The 15,373-nt window shown below is 42.6% G+C and overlaps 1 protein-coding gene across 6 annotated transcripts in view; it reads right to left on the minus strand.

The window, feature by feature from the left end:
* The window catches only part of JPH1 (junctophilin 1), an 82,788-nt gene extending 70,450 nt beyond the window's left edge, over positions 1 to 12,338 (minus strand). For all 6 annotated transcript variants that reach the window (XM_033202487.1, XM_033202486.1, XM_033202484.1 and 3 more), the window contains exons 1-2: positions 11,678 to 12,338; positions 5,628 to 6,387 (exon numbers count right to left, since the gene is read on the minus strand). In XM_033202487.1, coding sequence (XP_033058378.1) covers positions 5,628 to 6,387; positions 11,678 to 12,056 — 1,139 coding nt within the window. In that variant the 5' untranslated portion in view covers positions 12,057 to 12,338. The remainder of the gene's footprint in view (positions 1 to 5,627; positions 6,388 to 11,677) is intronic.
* Positions 12,339 to 15,373: the final 3,035 nt, after the last annotated feature.

Raw genomic sequence — 15,373 nt, forward strand, 5'->3', positions numbered from 1 at the left:
AGAGGAAGTGGAGTTGAGGAAAACTTCCACTACGAAGGGACCTAGGCTTAAAGCAGAATAAGGACCCAGTAGCCTGAGGAGCCAGCCAGAGGGAGCAGGGACAGGGGCTGAGACCTTCTTTCCAACAGAAAGCAAGCTGGCATGGTTGAACCATTCTGAGTATGCGGGAGGAGGGGAGATCTGCGTGAAAATGCAATATATCCTTTTTTATGCAAATGTATGGGGAATGGCTTTTTAAAAATCCTACAGGAAAAGTATGTATCATTTTTATATTTAAGTCCAAAACTGGCAAACATGACATCCAACCTTAGTTCTGGGCTGAAGAGGGAGCAAAAGAGACTCCCTCCTAAGATTACATGTCTAGGTAGCCCCGATCATCACCTGAAGTGCCAGTAATGGTCAGGGAGAGGTTGGCAAAAGGAGCAGCAGAGTCCCATGTGACTGGCCACCTATCCCCATCACTGACACTTCCTGGTAGTATAGGGAGCCTGCTCAGCTGAGTACCAATGAGCTTCACTAGCTTAAGTGAGGCTGGTCAGAGTTAGTCAAATTTTGCAAAATGGAGCAGTTACCTATTAACTTGCTAACCTCCTCACTTTATAGTATTTCTTCTTATCTGTCTAATATAACAAAGCCAGTACAAGCAAAGGCTTGTGGTTCTCAATTGCTTGAGGCCAGCTCTCTCCCAATCCTCCTACATCTTCTATCTTCTTGCAAGGTAATTATTTCTTCTAATATTCAGATCACACCAAGCTCTGCTTCTGTCTACACCTCTTCCTAAGTGATCTGTTCATTTCTACAGAAGTGGAGTTCTCTAAGGGTCACTTCTTATTTGCTTTCTCAACCAAATGTCTTACCTTAACATTCTTTATTAAAGTATTTTTCTCAAAGAGTAGTGACATCTTCGAACATCTCATTTAAGGAATTATTGGAGATAAGAGTCAATGGAGTAAAAATTGGCAAAATGAGAAATATAGTTGAAATGATAAATACAGTTAAAATGACAGGAACAGCTGAAGGAATTAAGGAGGCAAAAGCTAAGGGAATGAAAACTGAATGCCTAAGAAATAGAGCGCAAACAACAGGGACGGTGGGATGATCTCGGGCAGAGCCTCATTCCCTGCCTCTGAATGTGAGGGACTTGGACTAGATATTCTCTCTTGCCCTTTCCAGATCTGAAATTGGGGGCCTTCTGTCTCCTCTACCAAAACAGATTCTGCTTATTACAGTTTCTAGAAAGTAAATTCGCATATTGGGGGATCCAATTCTAAGTTATAAGGCTCTAGTTATAGTTTAGGGCTCTAAAACAGCACTCCAGTTACTCAAAAGGATCTGGTTGGCCAAGTTACCATCAAGGGTGCACAAAGGAAAGACCATGGAGCCTGGGCTTAGGAACTGGCTCCACTCTCCCCAGTTCTAACATCTATCTGTCAGAGTAGCACCTTCATCTAAGAACAGAGCAGTTGGGATCCAGAACTAGAGGTGGTATGTCAGCTACTGGCATGAAGCGGTCTCAGTAGCTGCTAGGTATACTCATTTCTTGAGATATTTAGAGTTGCTCTTCTACCTTTTGAACATTTCTTAAAAAAAAAAAAATGTTGACACTCTTTCTCAATCCCAGATGATGATTTGTACCCTCAGTACTAAGAAAAAAGGGAAATAAAATTTTGTAAATCTTATAAACACAGTACCTTTTGGAGCAGAGCAGAGGCCTAAAAGTAAGTTCCAGGAGTCAGTAAATTATAAGTATCCCTTATGGTCTTGACTCTAAGTGTTAACCCGCTGGAATCTATTAAATACTCTATATCTACTATGTGATATCTACTATCTACTGTTATGTCATCCCCATAGTTCTTGATCTGTCGGAATTATACAGGGGCCCATAATAAGCCTTCTGAAACAAGCCTCCTGTATGTGTTTACTGCGGAGCAACACAACTCCCTCTTCAGAGAAAGCAAAGGTCCACAGATCCACCATGCTTTCAGGAATCTTCGGGCCAAAGATGGTAGGTTCTGTGTCTCCTGTAGACATTATTGGAGAATATAACTGTTTTCCCTTAGAGTCAACTTGAACCTTTGCTTCAAGATAAAATAGGATGATGGTACAAGGGTGCGTCCATTTCCCTGGGACTTAAATAATAAATAAAAGTCCCTAAAGCAGAAGAAATAACATAAATGAAATGAAAATATTACAGGGAGTGTTGGGATCTTGGAGACAGCCTCAGTCCCTGCCTCTGAATGTGAGGGGCTTGGATGAGATGCTCTCTCTTGGCCTTTCCAGATCTGAAACTGGGGGCCTTCAGTCTTCTCTACCAAGCCATCCTTCCACCTCAGTCTCCTGAGTAGCAGGGACTACAGGCGTACGCCACCACACCCAGCTAATTTTCTTATTTTTTGTAGAGATGTGGTCTCACTATGTTGCTGAGAATAGTGATTTACATCAACTGGGTGGACAAACTGAATAGTTGGTAACTATTCATTGATCATCTCCTTTTGTTGCTAATGATGAACTGTGACTTCAACAGCAGCAGCTGCCAAGAGACTTAGTTTCTAGTTTTTCTTGTCTGCACTGGGCTAGGTGGGAAGAGTGTCATCTTATGTTCTTAAATTTTCAGTAGTTTTAAAAACAAAAACATTGATAACAGCAACCACAGAGGGGTCATATAGATGTTCTGTACAGATACTGTGTAGACATTCTGGCATTAGAAAGAGCCATGGTTAATGACAATAACGTAGCTAAAAGTCCTATCCCCCAGGCAGCAAATCTTAAAAGAATCTTTTCTTATTTTTAAGGGTTTTAAAAGACTGTAGGACTCTAAAATCAGAGCTTTTATAAGGGAAATGTCATTCCTTTAACTGCTTTCTCCAAAAACAAGTTACAAAGCTCTGATTGGAAGTATTCATTGTATAATAGTAAGGTATCTGGGAAAATGACTAAAACAATGAAGGTAAGTAAAATATAGAAGGTTAATTGAATATTTTTAAGCTGTTGATTGTGTCATCTGAACAGTATTTATTGTGGTAAGAACACTTAACATGAGACCTACCTTCTTTTTTTTTTTTTTGAGACAGAGTCTTGCTCTGTCACCCAGGCTGGAGTGCAGTGGCCGGATCTCAGCTCACTGCAAGCTCCGCCTCCCGGGTTTATGCCATTCTCCTGCCTCAGCCTCCCAAGTAGCTGGGACTACAGGTGCCACCACCTCGCCCGGCTAATTTTCTGTATTTTTTTAGTAGAGACGAGGTTTCACCGGGTTAGCCAGGATGGTCTCGATCTCCTGACCTCGTGATCCGCCCGTCTCGGCCTCCCATAGTGCTGGGATTACAGGCTTGAGCCACCGCGCCCGGCCTGAGACCTACCTTTTTAACAAATTCTTTCTTTGTTTGTTTTTTTTGAGACAGGGTCTTGCTGTGACACTCAGGCTGGAGTGCAGTGGCACAATCACGGCTCACTGCAGTCTCGACCTCTGGGGCTCAAGTCATCCTCTCACCTCAGTCTCCTGAGTAGCTAGGACTACAGGTGTGCACCACCATGTCTGGCTAATTTTCTTATTTTTTGTAGAGATGGGGGTCTCACTGTGTTGCAGAGATTGGTCTTTAACTCCTGGGCTTGAGAGATCCTTCTGACTCAGCATCCCAAAGTGCTAGTATTATAGGCATGTACCATAGCACCTGGCCTTGACAAAGTCTTAAATGCAAAATAGAGTATTGTTAAGTATAGGCACAATGTTGTAGTGCAGATCTTTACAATTTACTCATCTTGAGTAACTGAAACTTTGTATCCATTGAATAGCAGCCCTCCATTTTCCCTACCCTACAATCCGTGGCAACCACCACTTCACTCTGATGTTTTAGCAGTTGTAGAAGTGTTAAAGTGTTCTGCACAGGTTCACTTTTCATCTGCCAAGACTGATCTACCTTTAGCATATCATTAAGTTGTAATGAGAAAACAACATGTGCATTTAAAATTAGAGGTTAGGGCCTAACAACATGTATATCACTAGGTCTAAAAGTAAGCCAGCAAGATTAGATGTGCTGAGTATCTGATCCATAAGAACACTGAAAAGCAAAGTAGATCCAAAATAGTGATCTGAAGTAAAAGATGCCTGGTAGAGAAGACAGGAGAGAGAGACACTTCATGAAAGTTTGTGCTGATCAACAAAAAATATTAGCTTTGAAATGAAATTAGTTTGGGATAAAGATGAAAATCTTGAAGCCTTTTAACATAATATATAATATTATATCTAAAAGTAATGCAAAAAATGCAACCTTATTTAGTAGCCTTACTTATTTTTTAAGTAGGGGCATTTAAAAAAAAGAACTCTAGAAGTACTAAGTTGAACCACATGATGTCACCATTTTTTTTTTTTTTTGTACATTAAAAAGTTTGAACAATGGAAATTTCATTATGGCTCCACCAAAAAAAAAAAAAAAAAAAAAAAGGGAGGTTCATTAATTCAATGCCAATAACAAAAACTTGAAGACATGCTAACATTTTGTGGTTTCAAAAGGGCGTTTACTTCTGTGGAAGAGTGTTATTGAAGCAGAAACAGGATTTTTAACATTCTATGCTAAATTTATGCTTCAAGTCTTCCAAAGCTGTGGCTAGTCAGTACCCACTTAAATAAGACTAAAAATAAAATTTTCCATTTATAAACACACCTTTTTCTTTTTGTCTCACCTATAATATCCTTCCCTAATAGAACTTTATTCCCCATAGATTTCTCCATCCCTCTTGCTGGATCCCTGAAACCAGCTATTAATGGTAAAACTTTAAGCACGTAGTCCTTCTGTGCCCACACATACACCCCACTTGTCAATCTATTATTCACCGGTTTTCTCCTACTCACTCTAGCCCTTCTCTACCGCTCTTCTTTCTTCCAACCTTGGCACATTGAGAGTCCCATCTGTCCATGTCAGGTTGTCAGGTTCTCTCCACCCCTTTCCTTTTAATACACCAGTGACCTAATCTCTTCTGCATAGAATGTGGCGATTCTCGTAGGTCTCTTTGCCTTTCCCATATAGCTGTTGTTTTAAACAATGCATGCCAGATTTTGTCATGTTATTTTCCACTTTTGCCATATGTAGATTTGGTGGCTGTCTCAAAACCAATTTTACCTATAAGACTTCATAAACAGAATCTGAATTGTGTAAGCTAGGCTTAGTGTACCTACCTCCAATGTAAATATTAGAATAAAGGTACACATCTATACTAAGTATGTTTCTACGTGGATTGCTATTTTCTTTTGGCACACAAAACACAATGTTTTCTATGGCAGCATTTCAGAGGTCCTTCTTAAAACAAGGAAAAAAAGAAAACAGCAACTTCCCGGGCTCAGGAAGATGAGCACAGGGTCTCAGTGAACTCCCTCACGCTGTTTAATATGAGGGAAGTAATTTAGAATGGGAAGGGGAGCTCAAAGTGCCTTCAACATTTTTTTGACGATGGGAAGTTTCAGAACAGCGCAGGTACATTTCTGACTTTGACTCTACTGAGGTAATCATTTTCCACCTTTGATGTTTTAGCAGTTGTAGAACGCATTTAGCAATGTCACCGGCAGACAAACATAACATTTGATACTCCATGGTTCTGACCAACCCGGCAAAACCAACCACCCTGCATTTACTTACCTTGAATTTGCTATTTCCACTTTGGTTCTCGCCATGGCAGCTGCCCTTTGGGCGCCTTCAATTGCTCTGTCCACCTTCTCCCTAGTTTTTGTATGTCTTATTGGTATAAGCTGCTTCCTTATCCCACGGACCAGAATATTATTTTTGTATTTTCCCTCTTCTTTGGAGCCGTCAGGAAACACGGTACAGCCATATCCATGCCTCTTGTTATTTGCCCACTCCCCTTCATACTTCATGCCATTGGAGCGCTCGCTAACGCCGAAGCCGTTGCGCTTGTCGTTCTTCCACTCACCCATGTAGGTTTCCGTGGTGGTGGCGTCCACGTGGTCTTCCACCGGGCAAAAATCACAATCTACATCGCCGAAGCTGATCGTGGAGTTGGCATCACTGGAACTAATTCTGCTCATGGCCGCGTCGCTGCGGACAGAGCTGCGCTTGCTGGAGATGGAAGACTTTGATTCGGATTTGCGAAGTTTCATGCTTCCGAGAAGTGAGCCCCTCCGGAAAAGGCCGCCCTTCTTCTTGCCCGCTAGCTCAGCGTCTGCGTGGAAGTTGAGCACAAAACCACCGCGCGTACCAGCCGGGCTGTCGGCGGCGGCCGCGGCGTCGTGGAGCACGCTGCCGTTGCTCTGCTCGCTGCGCAGCGAGGCCAGCGAGGTGCGCAGCGGCGAGCGTATCACCGTGGCCATGCCGTAGGGCACGCTCTGGCGCACTCCGTAGCCATGCCGCATACCTCCGGCCCACTGGCCCTGGTAGGTACCTTGGAGAGACCGCAAGAAAGCACTGTGAGTCGGCAGCAGAAGCTGCGCAATCACCTGCACCATCCAGCGCACACTGGCGCAGGCCTGCCCAAGGTCAAATCTGACCATTTCCAAGTTAACCCTGGAGGATACTTTGCATCCACTTGTGAATCCCCGCCCTGTAATTTTAGGTGTAAGGTTTTAATGTCATTGTACAGAATTTTCCAGTAGTCAGATAATTTTTGCTTTTCATTAAAAAATTTATGCAAGTATTTCAGAGGAAAACCACTACTTTCTAATACAAAAAGTGAACACTGGAAAACAACATTCTCCTCTGAAATTAATGCATCAAAAATTCCTCTTAGGAAGGAGGCAAGGGAACAGGAGAATATGAAATGAATTCTATTTGTACATTTTATTCTAATATTACTAATTTAGCTGGAAAACTCTAAAAAATGACTTTTAGGTCTATGTCAGTATAACATTCCAAAAAGCACACAGGCTTAAATCTGAATACTTGGGACACAGTCATCAAATGAACGTCTTAAATTTTCTGCTACATTCAGCATCTCTTTTTTTAGTGTGGAGAAAACTGTTGAATATTCAGGATTATCATTTGAATTTGGGTGAATCTTTTTGAGCTAAGAGTGATTTGACAACCACAATGTATATTATGAATACAGTGAACTATTATGAAAAAAATGAGCAATTTAACATTTTTGTGCTTCTAAGTGAAAAGGTCAAAGCTTTGTGCCATGTCATTTGCCAAATCTCTGCATCCTCTATGGATTTCCCTAGCTGCCACTGCATTGTAAATCACACCACAGACTAGAAGCACCCTGAGGGCAGGAATTACTTCATAGGAGAACACAAAATTCTCATGTGTCCTGTGGTCTGTGTTTGTGGACAGAGGGTGTTTGATGACTATGTTGACTGTAAAAAGCTATGGTGGCTAAAAGGTATACCCTTTACCCTTGGAGAAACTGATGTAAGGCCAGATGAAATCTTTTACTGTTACCATTTTGGACTTCATCTCAGAGAAAAGGTATATTTGACACTATCTATTACAATGTTGATACCAGATCACTCTGTCAACAAATATTATGCTTTTTCAGGATAATCTGTCATCTAAAGCATTTGTAGTGAATTTTTTGCTACTAAATAAATAACCAAAGACATTAAAAAATAACCTGGTATAGGTTTTAAAATAATCTTAGGAGGAAATGAATGTTAAATTAGGGAATTTAGAAGTTTCTTTTTAAAATCAAGGCCATTTCCTTTAATTAAGGGTAAATTTTAATTTACAGTATCCCTCAAAAGAAGCTATCTGGAAAATGTTAAATGTAATTACTTCTGTGTTATTCATAACAATTCACAATGTCATAGAAATAATGATTAGTCTGTCTTGACCTCTTTCCATTTCTGATTATATAGGTCTACCCTGCAGTCACTTTGCATTTTATATTGCCATGTACAGATTTCTATTGCATGGCATATATTCATTTTTAAAACACTGAGCAAAAATGCTAGTGGTTTTATATAACTGTGTTGAACAATGGCTGGTTATTTCATTGCACTTAAAAGTTAAAACCATAACAACTCCCAAGTCAACAGTTTTGACCAATTTCAAGACTACCTTCTCTTTTTGTTCATTCTGACATAGGTGACATAGGCAATAGTAGATATACAATGAAATACTAAGTGGGTCTGGTACTCTAACTGTCATATTCTGGGTAGATGTGAAGTCTTAACCTGACATCTATGAACTTCTGAGGAGGTGGGTGGCTCATAGTTTTCTCCGAAAGATTAACCCAAGAGGATAAGATAGTCATGTAAAACATTTCAGGCTAAGAGGATTCCTATTGAATACTGGCCATCTCCAAATACCACCATCTCAACAGGAATGGGAATGGAATTCTTAGGAAATTTTGACTTTGACTTTTCCTTTGCCTAGACGGGTAAAATTTAAATTCTAGGATGAAAGTTTCACAATCTGGCTTGAACATACTAAAATAAACCACCTTATTTTTAATATTTTGTTGGTTAAAAGAAAGCTGTAATCATATCCTCCTAACTTTTGTCTAGAGTGACAAGTTAATTTTGCTAGAACAATTTGGAGACATGCTGTTTGATATCAATAAGTATCTACACTTTTAAAATACAACCATACCATCTTGGTAAATGTTTAACACTGATGGAAAATTAACAGCTAGTTTCCTTAAACTGTTATCTTCAAAAATAAGACTAGTACAGTATTTAGAATTTCCAAAAAAAGTATGGCTTGAAAATCCAAGCTGTTTAAGGCAACAGCAATAATTAGAAAGTTTAAGTCTCTGCGTAACTGTCAAACAGGGAAGGGGGGACAAGAGCATTGGCCACATTCCTCTCCCATTTTGTTAAATCACAGTATATGAAAGAATTCCTCCACAGAATTGCTAGAAACCAATTTACAGTCAAACTGTTAGCAGTTCATCTGAAATTTAAAATAGGTTTAGTTTAGTCAATGAACCTAGAAAAAAAAAAGGGCTTATTTCTTTATGAAGCAGGTGGGTTCCAACTTCTCCCTGCTGCTCAAATAAAGTTCTAATTAGTTCCTCTTGATTCCTAAAATGTAGATGCATATTTCACAAGTATAAAAATTACTTTTACCAGTTTTAAACTGTGTTCATTTGGGAGCTAATTTTTAAGATTTAGTCATTTTAACTACACAATCTTGTAGTGGAAGGCATCCAGTTTAGGAGTTTCAGTCAAATTTGCACTGCACTATGCCAAACTTCAGTTTATATGCTCCGAATGGGTATGTGCAAGTATGCATCTAGTTAACAAAACATTGTTTTCCCAGAAATTTTCAATAGTTTTACGGCAAGTGAAAAAACAAAGTACAGATCAGAATTAGCACAAAAAATTCTGGGCACCTAGACTTGGATTTCATGAGTATGAGACTAACGTATTGTTAATATTCAGGGGGTTTCTATTTCAGCAACACATCATACACAAATCACTAATAAAATAAGTGATACTTCTCACATGGAATTACTGCTTCCTTCCTCCTCCAGTTTAATGTCACCACAAAAAAACACGGAATCAGATTTTTCCTGAATCTGATACAGGGTGTACAGGGATGGACATGTGGCAACGGGGAGAGTGGAGACAAAAACAAGCTAACTCCTTAGTGAGAACAGCAGAAAACAAGCTAATTTTTTAGTGATATTCCTATTTTGGCCAAAACCTTTGTATGAAATAAGTTATAGCAATACACTTGCTTTAGACTCCCCTTTTATGATTGAGGACTTTCTAATGAAATAAAGTTACATATGAGACAGCAGAAAATCCATTAGCACAGAGTAAACATTCAGCCGTGATTTTTAAGGTTTTTCTTCCGAACTGTAGCATATTAGATTTTTTTGGTAGTAGAAGAAAACCACAGTACCACCTAGCATGATGCCAAGTTTTAAGTTTTTTTTTTTTTTTTAAGTTTATTTTAAAACTGAAGGCAGATTATTCATTAAATCATTCTGGAGACTTATTTGGGCTTCTACGACATGTACACAGACAACCTCTACTGTGCTATATATATTTTGATTACTAGGTATAATGAATACTCTAAACCAAGAGAGTGTGTTTAATGAATAGCATCTTTAAAAGGAGACTATTTTCAACTTTCCAAAACTGAAGAGAACCATCCCTGCCCTTCTTAAAAGATTATAAAACAATGCACACATTTAAAAAAGTAAATTTTGCCTTCTACTTTTGAGCATGGAATTTAGTTATACAATAGAGCTGGGGCCTCCAACAAAATCCAGTTACCAACTAACATATTTATAGCGCTGTCAACCAGGTACTTTATGCCAATTCAGAACATTTAAGGGTCCTAATTAACTACTGTGAAACTCGGTACTCAGCCCCACAGAAAAGTATTAGAGAACTTTTTTTCTTTTAATCCATGAGAACCATATGCTTAATTTATACTGTAGGATGAAAAGATGTCCTTTTTAGCAAGTTCTACCATTCTGCCATTTTGCATTTGAAACATGGCCCAAGTGTTCTGACTAAGTGAAGTGTACAAATTGTGTAAGCTTTTATATAAGCAATGGTATAAATGGGGTTGCAGTGGGCTGGAGAAACTTTCAATTACATCCCTTTAATATCCTCCAACTCTGAGCTGCTTAATTCCAAAAAGTGATGTCGCCTCCCACAACCCTTTTCAACTATATATGATGATGTTTATCAGGAAATGCACTTTGCTAAAGCATAAGCTATTCATGAATATCTTTCTCAGCATATTACACAAGGAGATTCATAAAGTTTTGACACCTGTTTCAGTAATGTATACTTTTCCTAATAAAAGAGGAACTTCTGTCCTGGTATATACACAATCCCTTTGGCAAATATTGTTAAGTCTGAAAAGAAAGGTGATCTTTGTTCACAGCCAGGCATACTGCTTAGGTCATACATAATGCAAATTTTTGTTTCAGTATTGCCATTCTCAGGAGTAAAGTAGCTGCTAACTTAGCAGCTATAGGAACACACCTGCCAATTGTATTTTTTTCAATGTAGACCTCATTGACCATTTCTAAAATATCTTCCTAGTAATTTGTCCAAGATCTCCAGGTCAGCAAAGACTGCTACTCTTTTAAGACCAATATTTTAAGGAATGGAATGAAAACTAGGAACTCACACACTCTGAACTCCACCTGCATCAGGTGGCCTTTCTGCTCCCATAACTCGGACGTTTCCAAATGCACCCCCAATTAAGGTACAATTCCCCAACATTCTAGTTATGGGGTTCTGGCTTCTATCTTTAGGCTACTAGAGGACCAGAAGCGAAATACGACTCCACGTGAAACCAATCCGGGGAGCGGTCAGCACGGACCTCCAGCCTCACCCGCTCAGGGTGTTCGCTCTAACTCCACGGGAGTGGCGATTTCAAACCCAGCCGGGAGAGGGAGGGATCAGGAACGTAATGTGACGGGCTCAAGTGACAGCGTCCTCTCTCCAGCCCAACCCTCCCGGGCGGCGCTCCCTCCCGGTGGCAGCGCAGCGCTGGCGCCGGCCAGGTACATTCACGCCTAGCTCCCCTGAGTGTGGACACACGGTCCGCTCCAAGAACGGGGTCAGATCCAGCCCTTGCGCCCCAGTCCGGCCCCAGCGCCTCCTCTGGGAAGGGCGGGCGCGGGCGGGAGGCGCCCCCAGGTGTTTTGGCGGGTTTCCGGACACGTGCGCCCGGCGTCCTCCCCACTTCCCCACAGCCAGGGCAGAGCCCACCGCACCAGCTCGCGGAGGAGCCGAGCCGCCCGCTACGCCGCTCACCTCCGTCCCCGTAGGTCTCCACGCCGTACCCGTCTTGCAGCCCGTTACTCCAGGTACCCTCGTAGCGAGCGGGGGTGCACAGGCTCTGCCGGACCCCGTAGCGCCCCTTGAAACCATGTGACCACTCCCCCCGGTACATCCACTTGCCCTTCGTCTCCACCCCCAGCCCGTGCCGCTTGCCCTGCGCCCAGTAGCCCTGGTAGGTATTGCCGCTGGGCCAGGTGTAGCCTCCGACCACCTCGAAGCCGTGCGACCAGGAGCCCGAGTACTCGCCCTGGCCTTTGGGCCCCGTGCAGATGCCATGCCCGTGCGCCTTGCCCTCCTCCCAGCCGCCGCAGTAGGTGCCGCCATCGTCGAAGTCGAACCTTCCGCCCGTCATTCGGGGGGCAGCCCCGGCGCGCTCCCCGCAGGGGCACGGACGCGGGCAGTGCTGGGCACGGCAGGGTGTAGCTCGGGGGTGGGGGCCCGGCGGGCGAGCTCACGACAGCGCCCTGGGCAGCTCGCGCCGCCGCTCGGCTCCAGTCCGACGCCGCCCCCGTCCTCCCTCCTCTTTTGCCGCCGCCACCGCCGCCTTCCTCCTCTTCCTCCTCCTTCGCCGCCGCCGCCCCGGCCAGCGCCGCGCGCGAGAGGACAGCCCAGGCTCCCGAGCGGACCTTCAGCTGCTCCCGCCCGCCCACGTGAGCCGGGCGCCGCCCCGCGCCCGCCCCTCGTCCCCTCCCCGGGCGCCGAGGCCCGGCCCCGCGGCGCTCCCGCCCCACCGGGCCCTGCCCCCAGCCCCGGGAGCCGCTGCTTCCCCGGCGGGCGGGCGCGCGCGCGGGGACCGGCTGGCGCTCATGTGTTCGCGCAGTGGGATGCCGGTGGGAGGGCGAGTGTACCCGGGGACGCTCGAGAATCCCTGCCTGGAGATGAAGGCGCGGCTGCCTCTGTGGGGGCTGCTCGCGGGCGCTGGAGCCTCTGGTGTTTGTGTTTGGGGTTTTTCAATGTGGTTAAGCTCCTGTGAGTGCGGCCACTTGTGTGTTGAGGGAAAACTCATTGTGTGCGTGTTTGTCTGCATGGGGTTTGTAGTTGCATTGTTTCCAGCGTTCCAACTTGTGTACTGTTGCATTTGTCATGCTCAGCTGTCATCGTGAATTGATATCTCCTAGATATATGTATGCATGTGATGTAAATCTGCGGCAGCCTAGATATAATTGTGCAGTGTTCTTTTACACCTACCCGTTTCAAAGCACACGTGTTTGCGTTTGTTTAATGAAGACACTGAGGGTGAGCAGTACAGTTTGAAAAAGCACGGAATATATTGGTTATTTTTTTATTAATAGTGGTGAAGAGGATTTTTAAATCGGCCTTTGAAGCGGTACAGGATATTCCTTTTACATTAAAGCCTGCTCCCTCTCCTGTCTCGTTTGTGCTTCTTAACAGCCTTAGAGATTCTTGAGTTTGGAGCTGTGTGCCCAACAGGTAGACGGCTCGGTCTGTGTATATTGTGTAAGTGTCTGGAATGCACACCTCTCCACTGGTGTCCACTGTTTGAGAAAGTAAACAGAAGTTTGCAAAGAGGAATATGGTAAGTAAAACACTGCTCTAAACTTGCAAAGGAACTGTGACCTACAAAACCAGGGACAGATGTCAGCTGATCTACTTTCTAGCTACAACACTGCTTTGTCGAATTCACTTTAGACAACTCTTCTAAACTTTTAAACCTCGATTTCACCATCTTCCGAATGGGAATGACAAGATTTGCTTTTCTCTTTCTATATTAGGTAATAACTGAGTATATTGTGGCTTCAATGCCAAACCAAAAATTAGAGATTTGGTAATAGGCAAGTTGAATCAGCACTGTCTCTGGTGAGAAAAAGCATTATTCTTCACCTCACCCTCAAAATACCCATGGGAGACACTTCTCCCGCGTTCACAGCCTAGGGTCTCAGGTTGGCCTCTCAAGGAAACTGATTTGAAGTGTATTCCTGTTACTTCTTAGACTGAGAGGCCTTTGGATGACTATGTGAGCATCAGAAGCTGCCAAAGGTTCTCTCACTAAGTATTTGATAATCAGATATAGATATAAGGACAGGTGTCAGAAAGACAGCCTGGGAAAAAGTAGACTAAACTGCACAGAAAAGAAACTCAAATTGACCTTGATTGCCTCTCTCTAAGGATGAGAGCCGACTTTTCCTGCTTATCTGGCTGAAAAACTGAAAGAAAAATCTCAGTTTATGCGGAACCAAATCACCAAAGAGAATTAGGAGCCCTCATCCATGGCACTGCCGGCAGAGTTGCCAGGAATAGTGCTTACCCTAGTGGCCTGAAATAATTATGCATCTCTCAAAGCATCTTGTCCTGGACTGGGGATTGATTTAGGCCGCTGGGAAGATGAGGGCCAGGGCTTTGTGGCTAAGCCATAATTCCACTTCCCTGTTAGGGATACACCAGAATCAGGAGCTAATGTAGAAAGATGTGTTCCCATATATTTTGAGGTTCTGTATGATATGAGAAAAGGTGTGGTTGGTCAAGCCAATATTTTGAATGGGGAGTCTCCTTCTAAACTAGATTTCGTCATAGAGTAGTCTTTGTCCCTTAACCTCTTTTTGTTGTTGTTGTTGGACCCACCTGGTGTGTTAGGACCCATATATGTTCTTTAAGGGGATAAATTTGGGAAACCTTTATGTATTTATTTATTACTCTTTCTAATTAGTTGTCATGTAAATGAGGGATTTTCTGGAACATACAGCATGAAATAAGTTTCTGGCTTCTGTAATGGATATCTAGTCCATTTGTGGTGGGAGGTGCACATACATCTGGTTTGAATATGGAGATTTGGGGAGGAAAAAAGACATGGCCATTTATTGCTTACTCTTTTCCTGTGGCTATCCCTAATAGATGCCTTGCAAAGAACTTTAATTAAAAGTGAGACTTTACCACCAGATATCTGTGATTAAATTTTAACAAATCTTAATCCTAGCCTAGCTCTAATGTTGACTTTTTTTATGAAAGAAAGTTAATATTTTTGGTAAATTACTAAGCCATTTTTGGCAAATAACCATATAGTCCATGCTTCCATTTACCAGCTGCTATCACAATGGAATGTTTCCCCAGTCACGAAGACGTATGTGTTCATGTAAGTGTTCAGGGTCAATGGTAATGGTTGGAGAAGACTGGGAGAGAGAACTAGGAAGAGGAAGAGGTGCTGAGAGTGATGGCGTAGCAGATAGTAGACAGTGGAATAATGTTGCAGTTTAATAGTCAGGGTTAATGTCCTTATTTTCCCTCTCCCTCTGAACCTTTGCCCTGGATAAGGGGGGTTGAATTTAGCTTTAAGAAGGGATTAGTAAGAAGAGAATGTGAATGTTGGTTTGACAGGTGGAGTGGGAGAGGCCATGAAAATCCAGGGGCCAGCAACTGTCCTAGCAGTTTGTTTTCCTCCATGTTGAAAACCTAGTTACTATGTATTTCCATTCTAAAAAATTTTATAACATATTGTAAGCTATTTTGAGTGTGACTGTGACCAGTTAACAACATATTAGTAAGATGTTTTGCTGGGATTTAATGATGTCTTTTAAAAAATGAAGGTGCATTTAAAAATTTATTGGTGACTTCATTTTATTTACATATTAGATTAATAATTGGTTGGATGAGGTGACTCTTGCCTGTAATCCCAGCACTTTGGGAGGCTGAGGCAGGAGGATCATTTAAGCCCAA

The sequence above is a fragment of the Trachypithecus francoisi genome, unplaced genomic scaffold (assembly GCF_009764315.1).
Source record: "Trachypithecus francoisi isolate TF-2019V2 unplaced genomic scaffold, Tfra_2.0 Lachesis_group7, whole genome shotgun sequence".
NCBI classification, from domain to species: Eukaryota; Metazoa; Chordata; class Mammalia; order Primates; family Cercopithecidae; genus Trachypithecus; species Trachypithecus francoisi.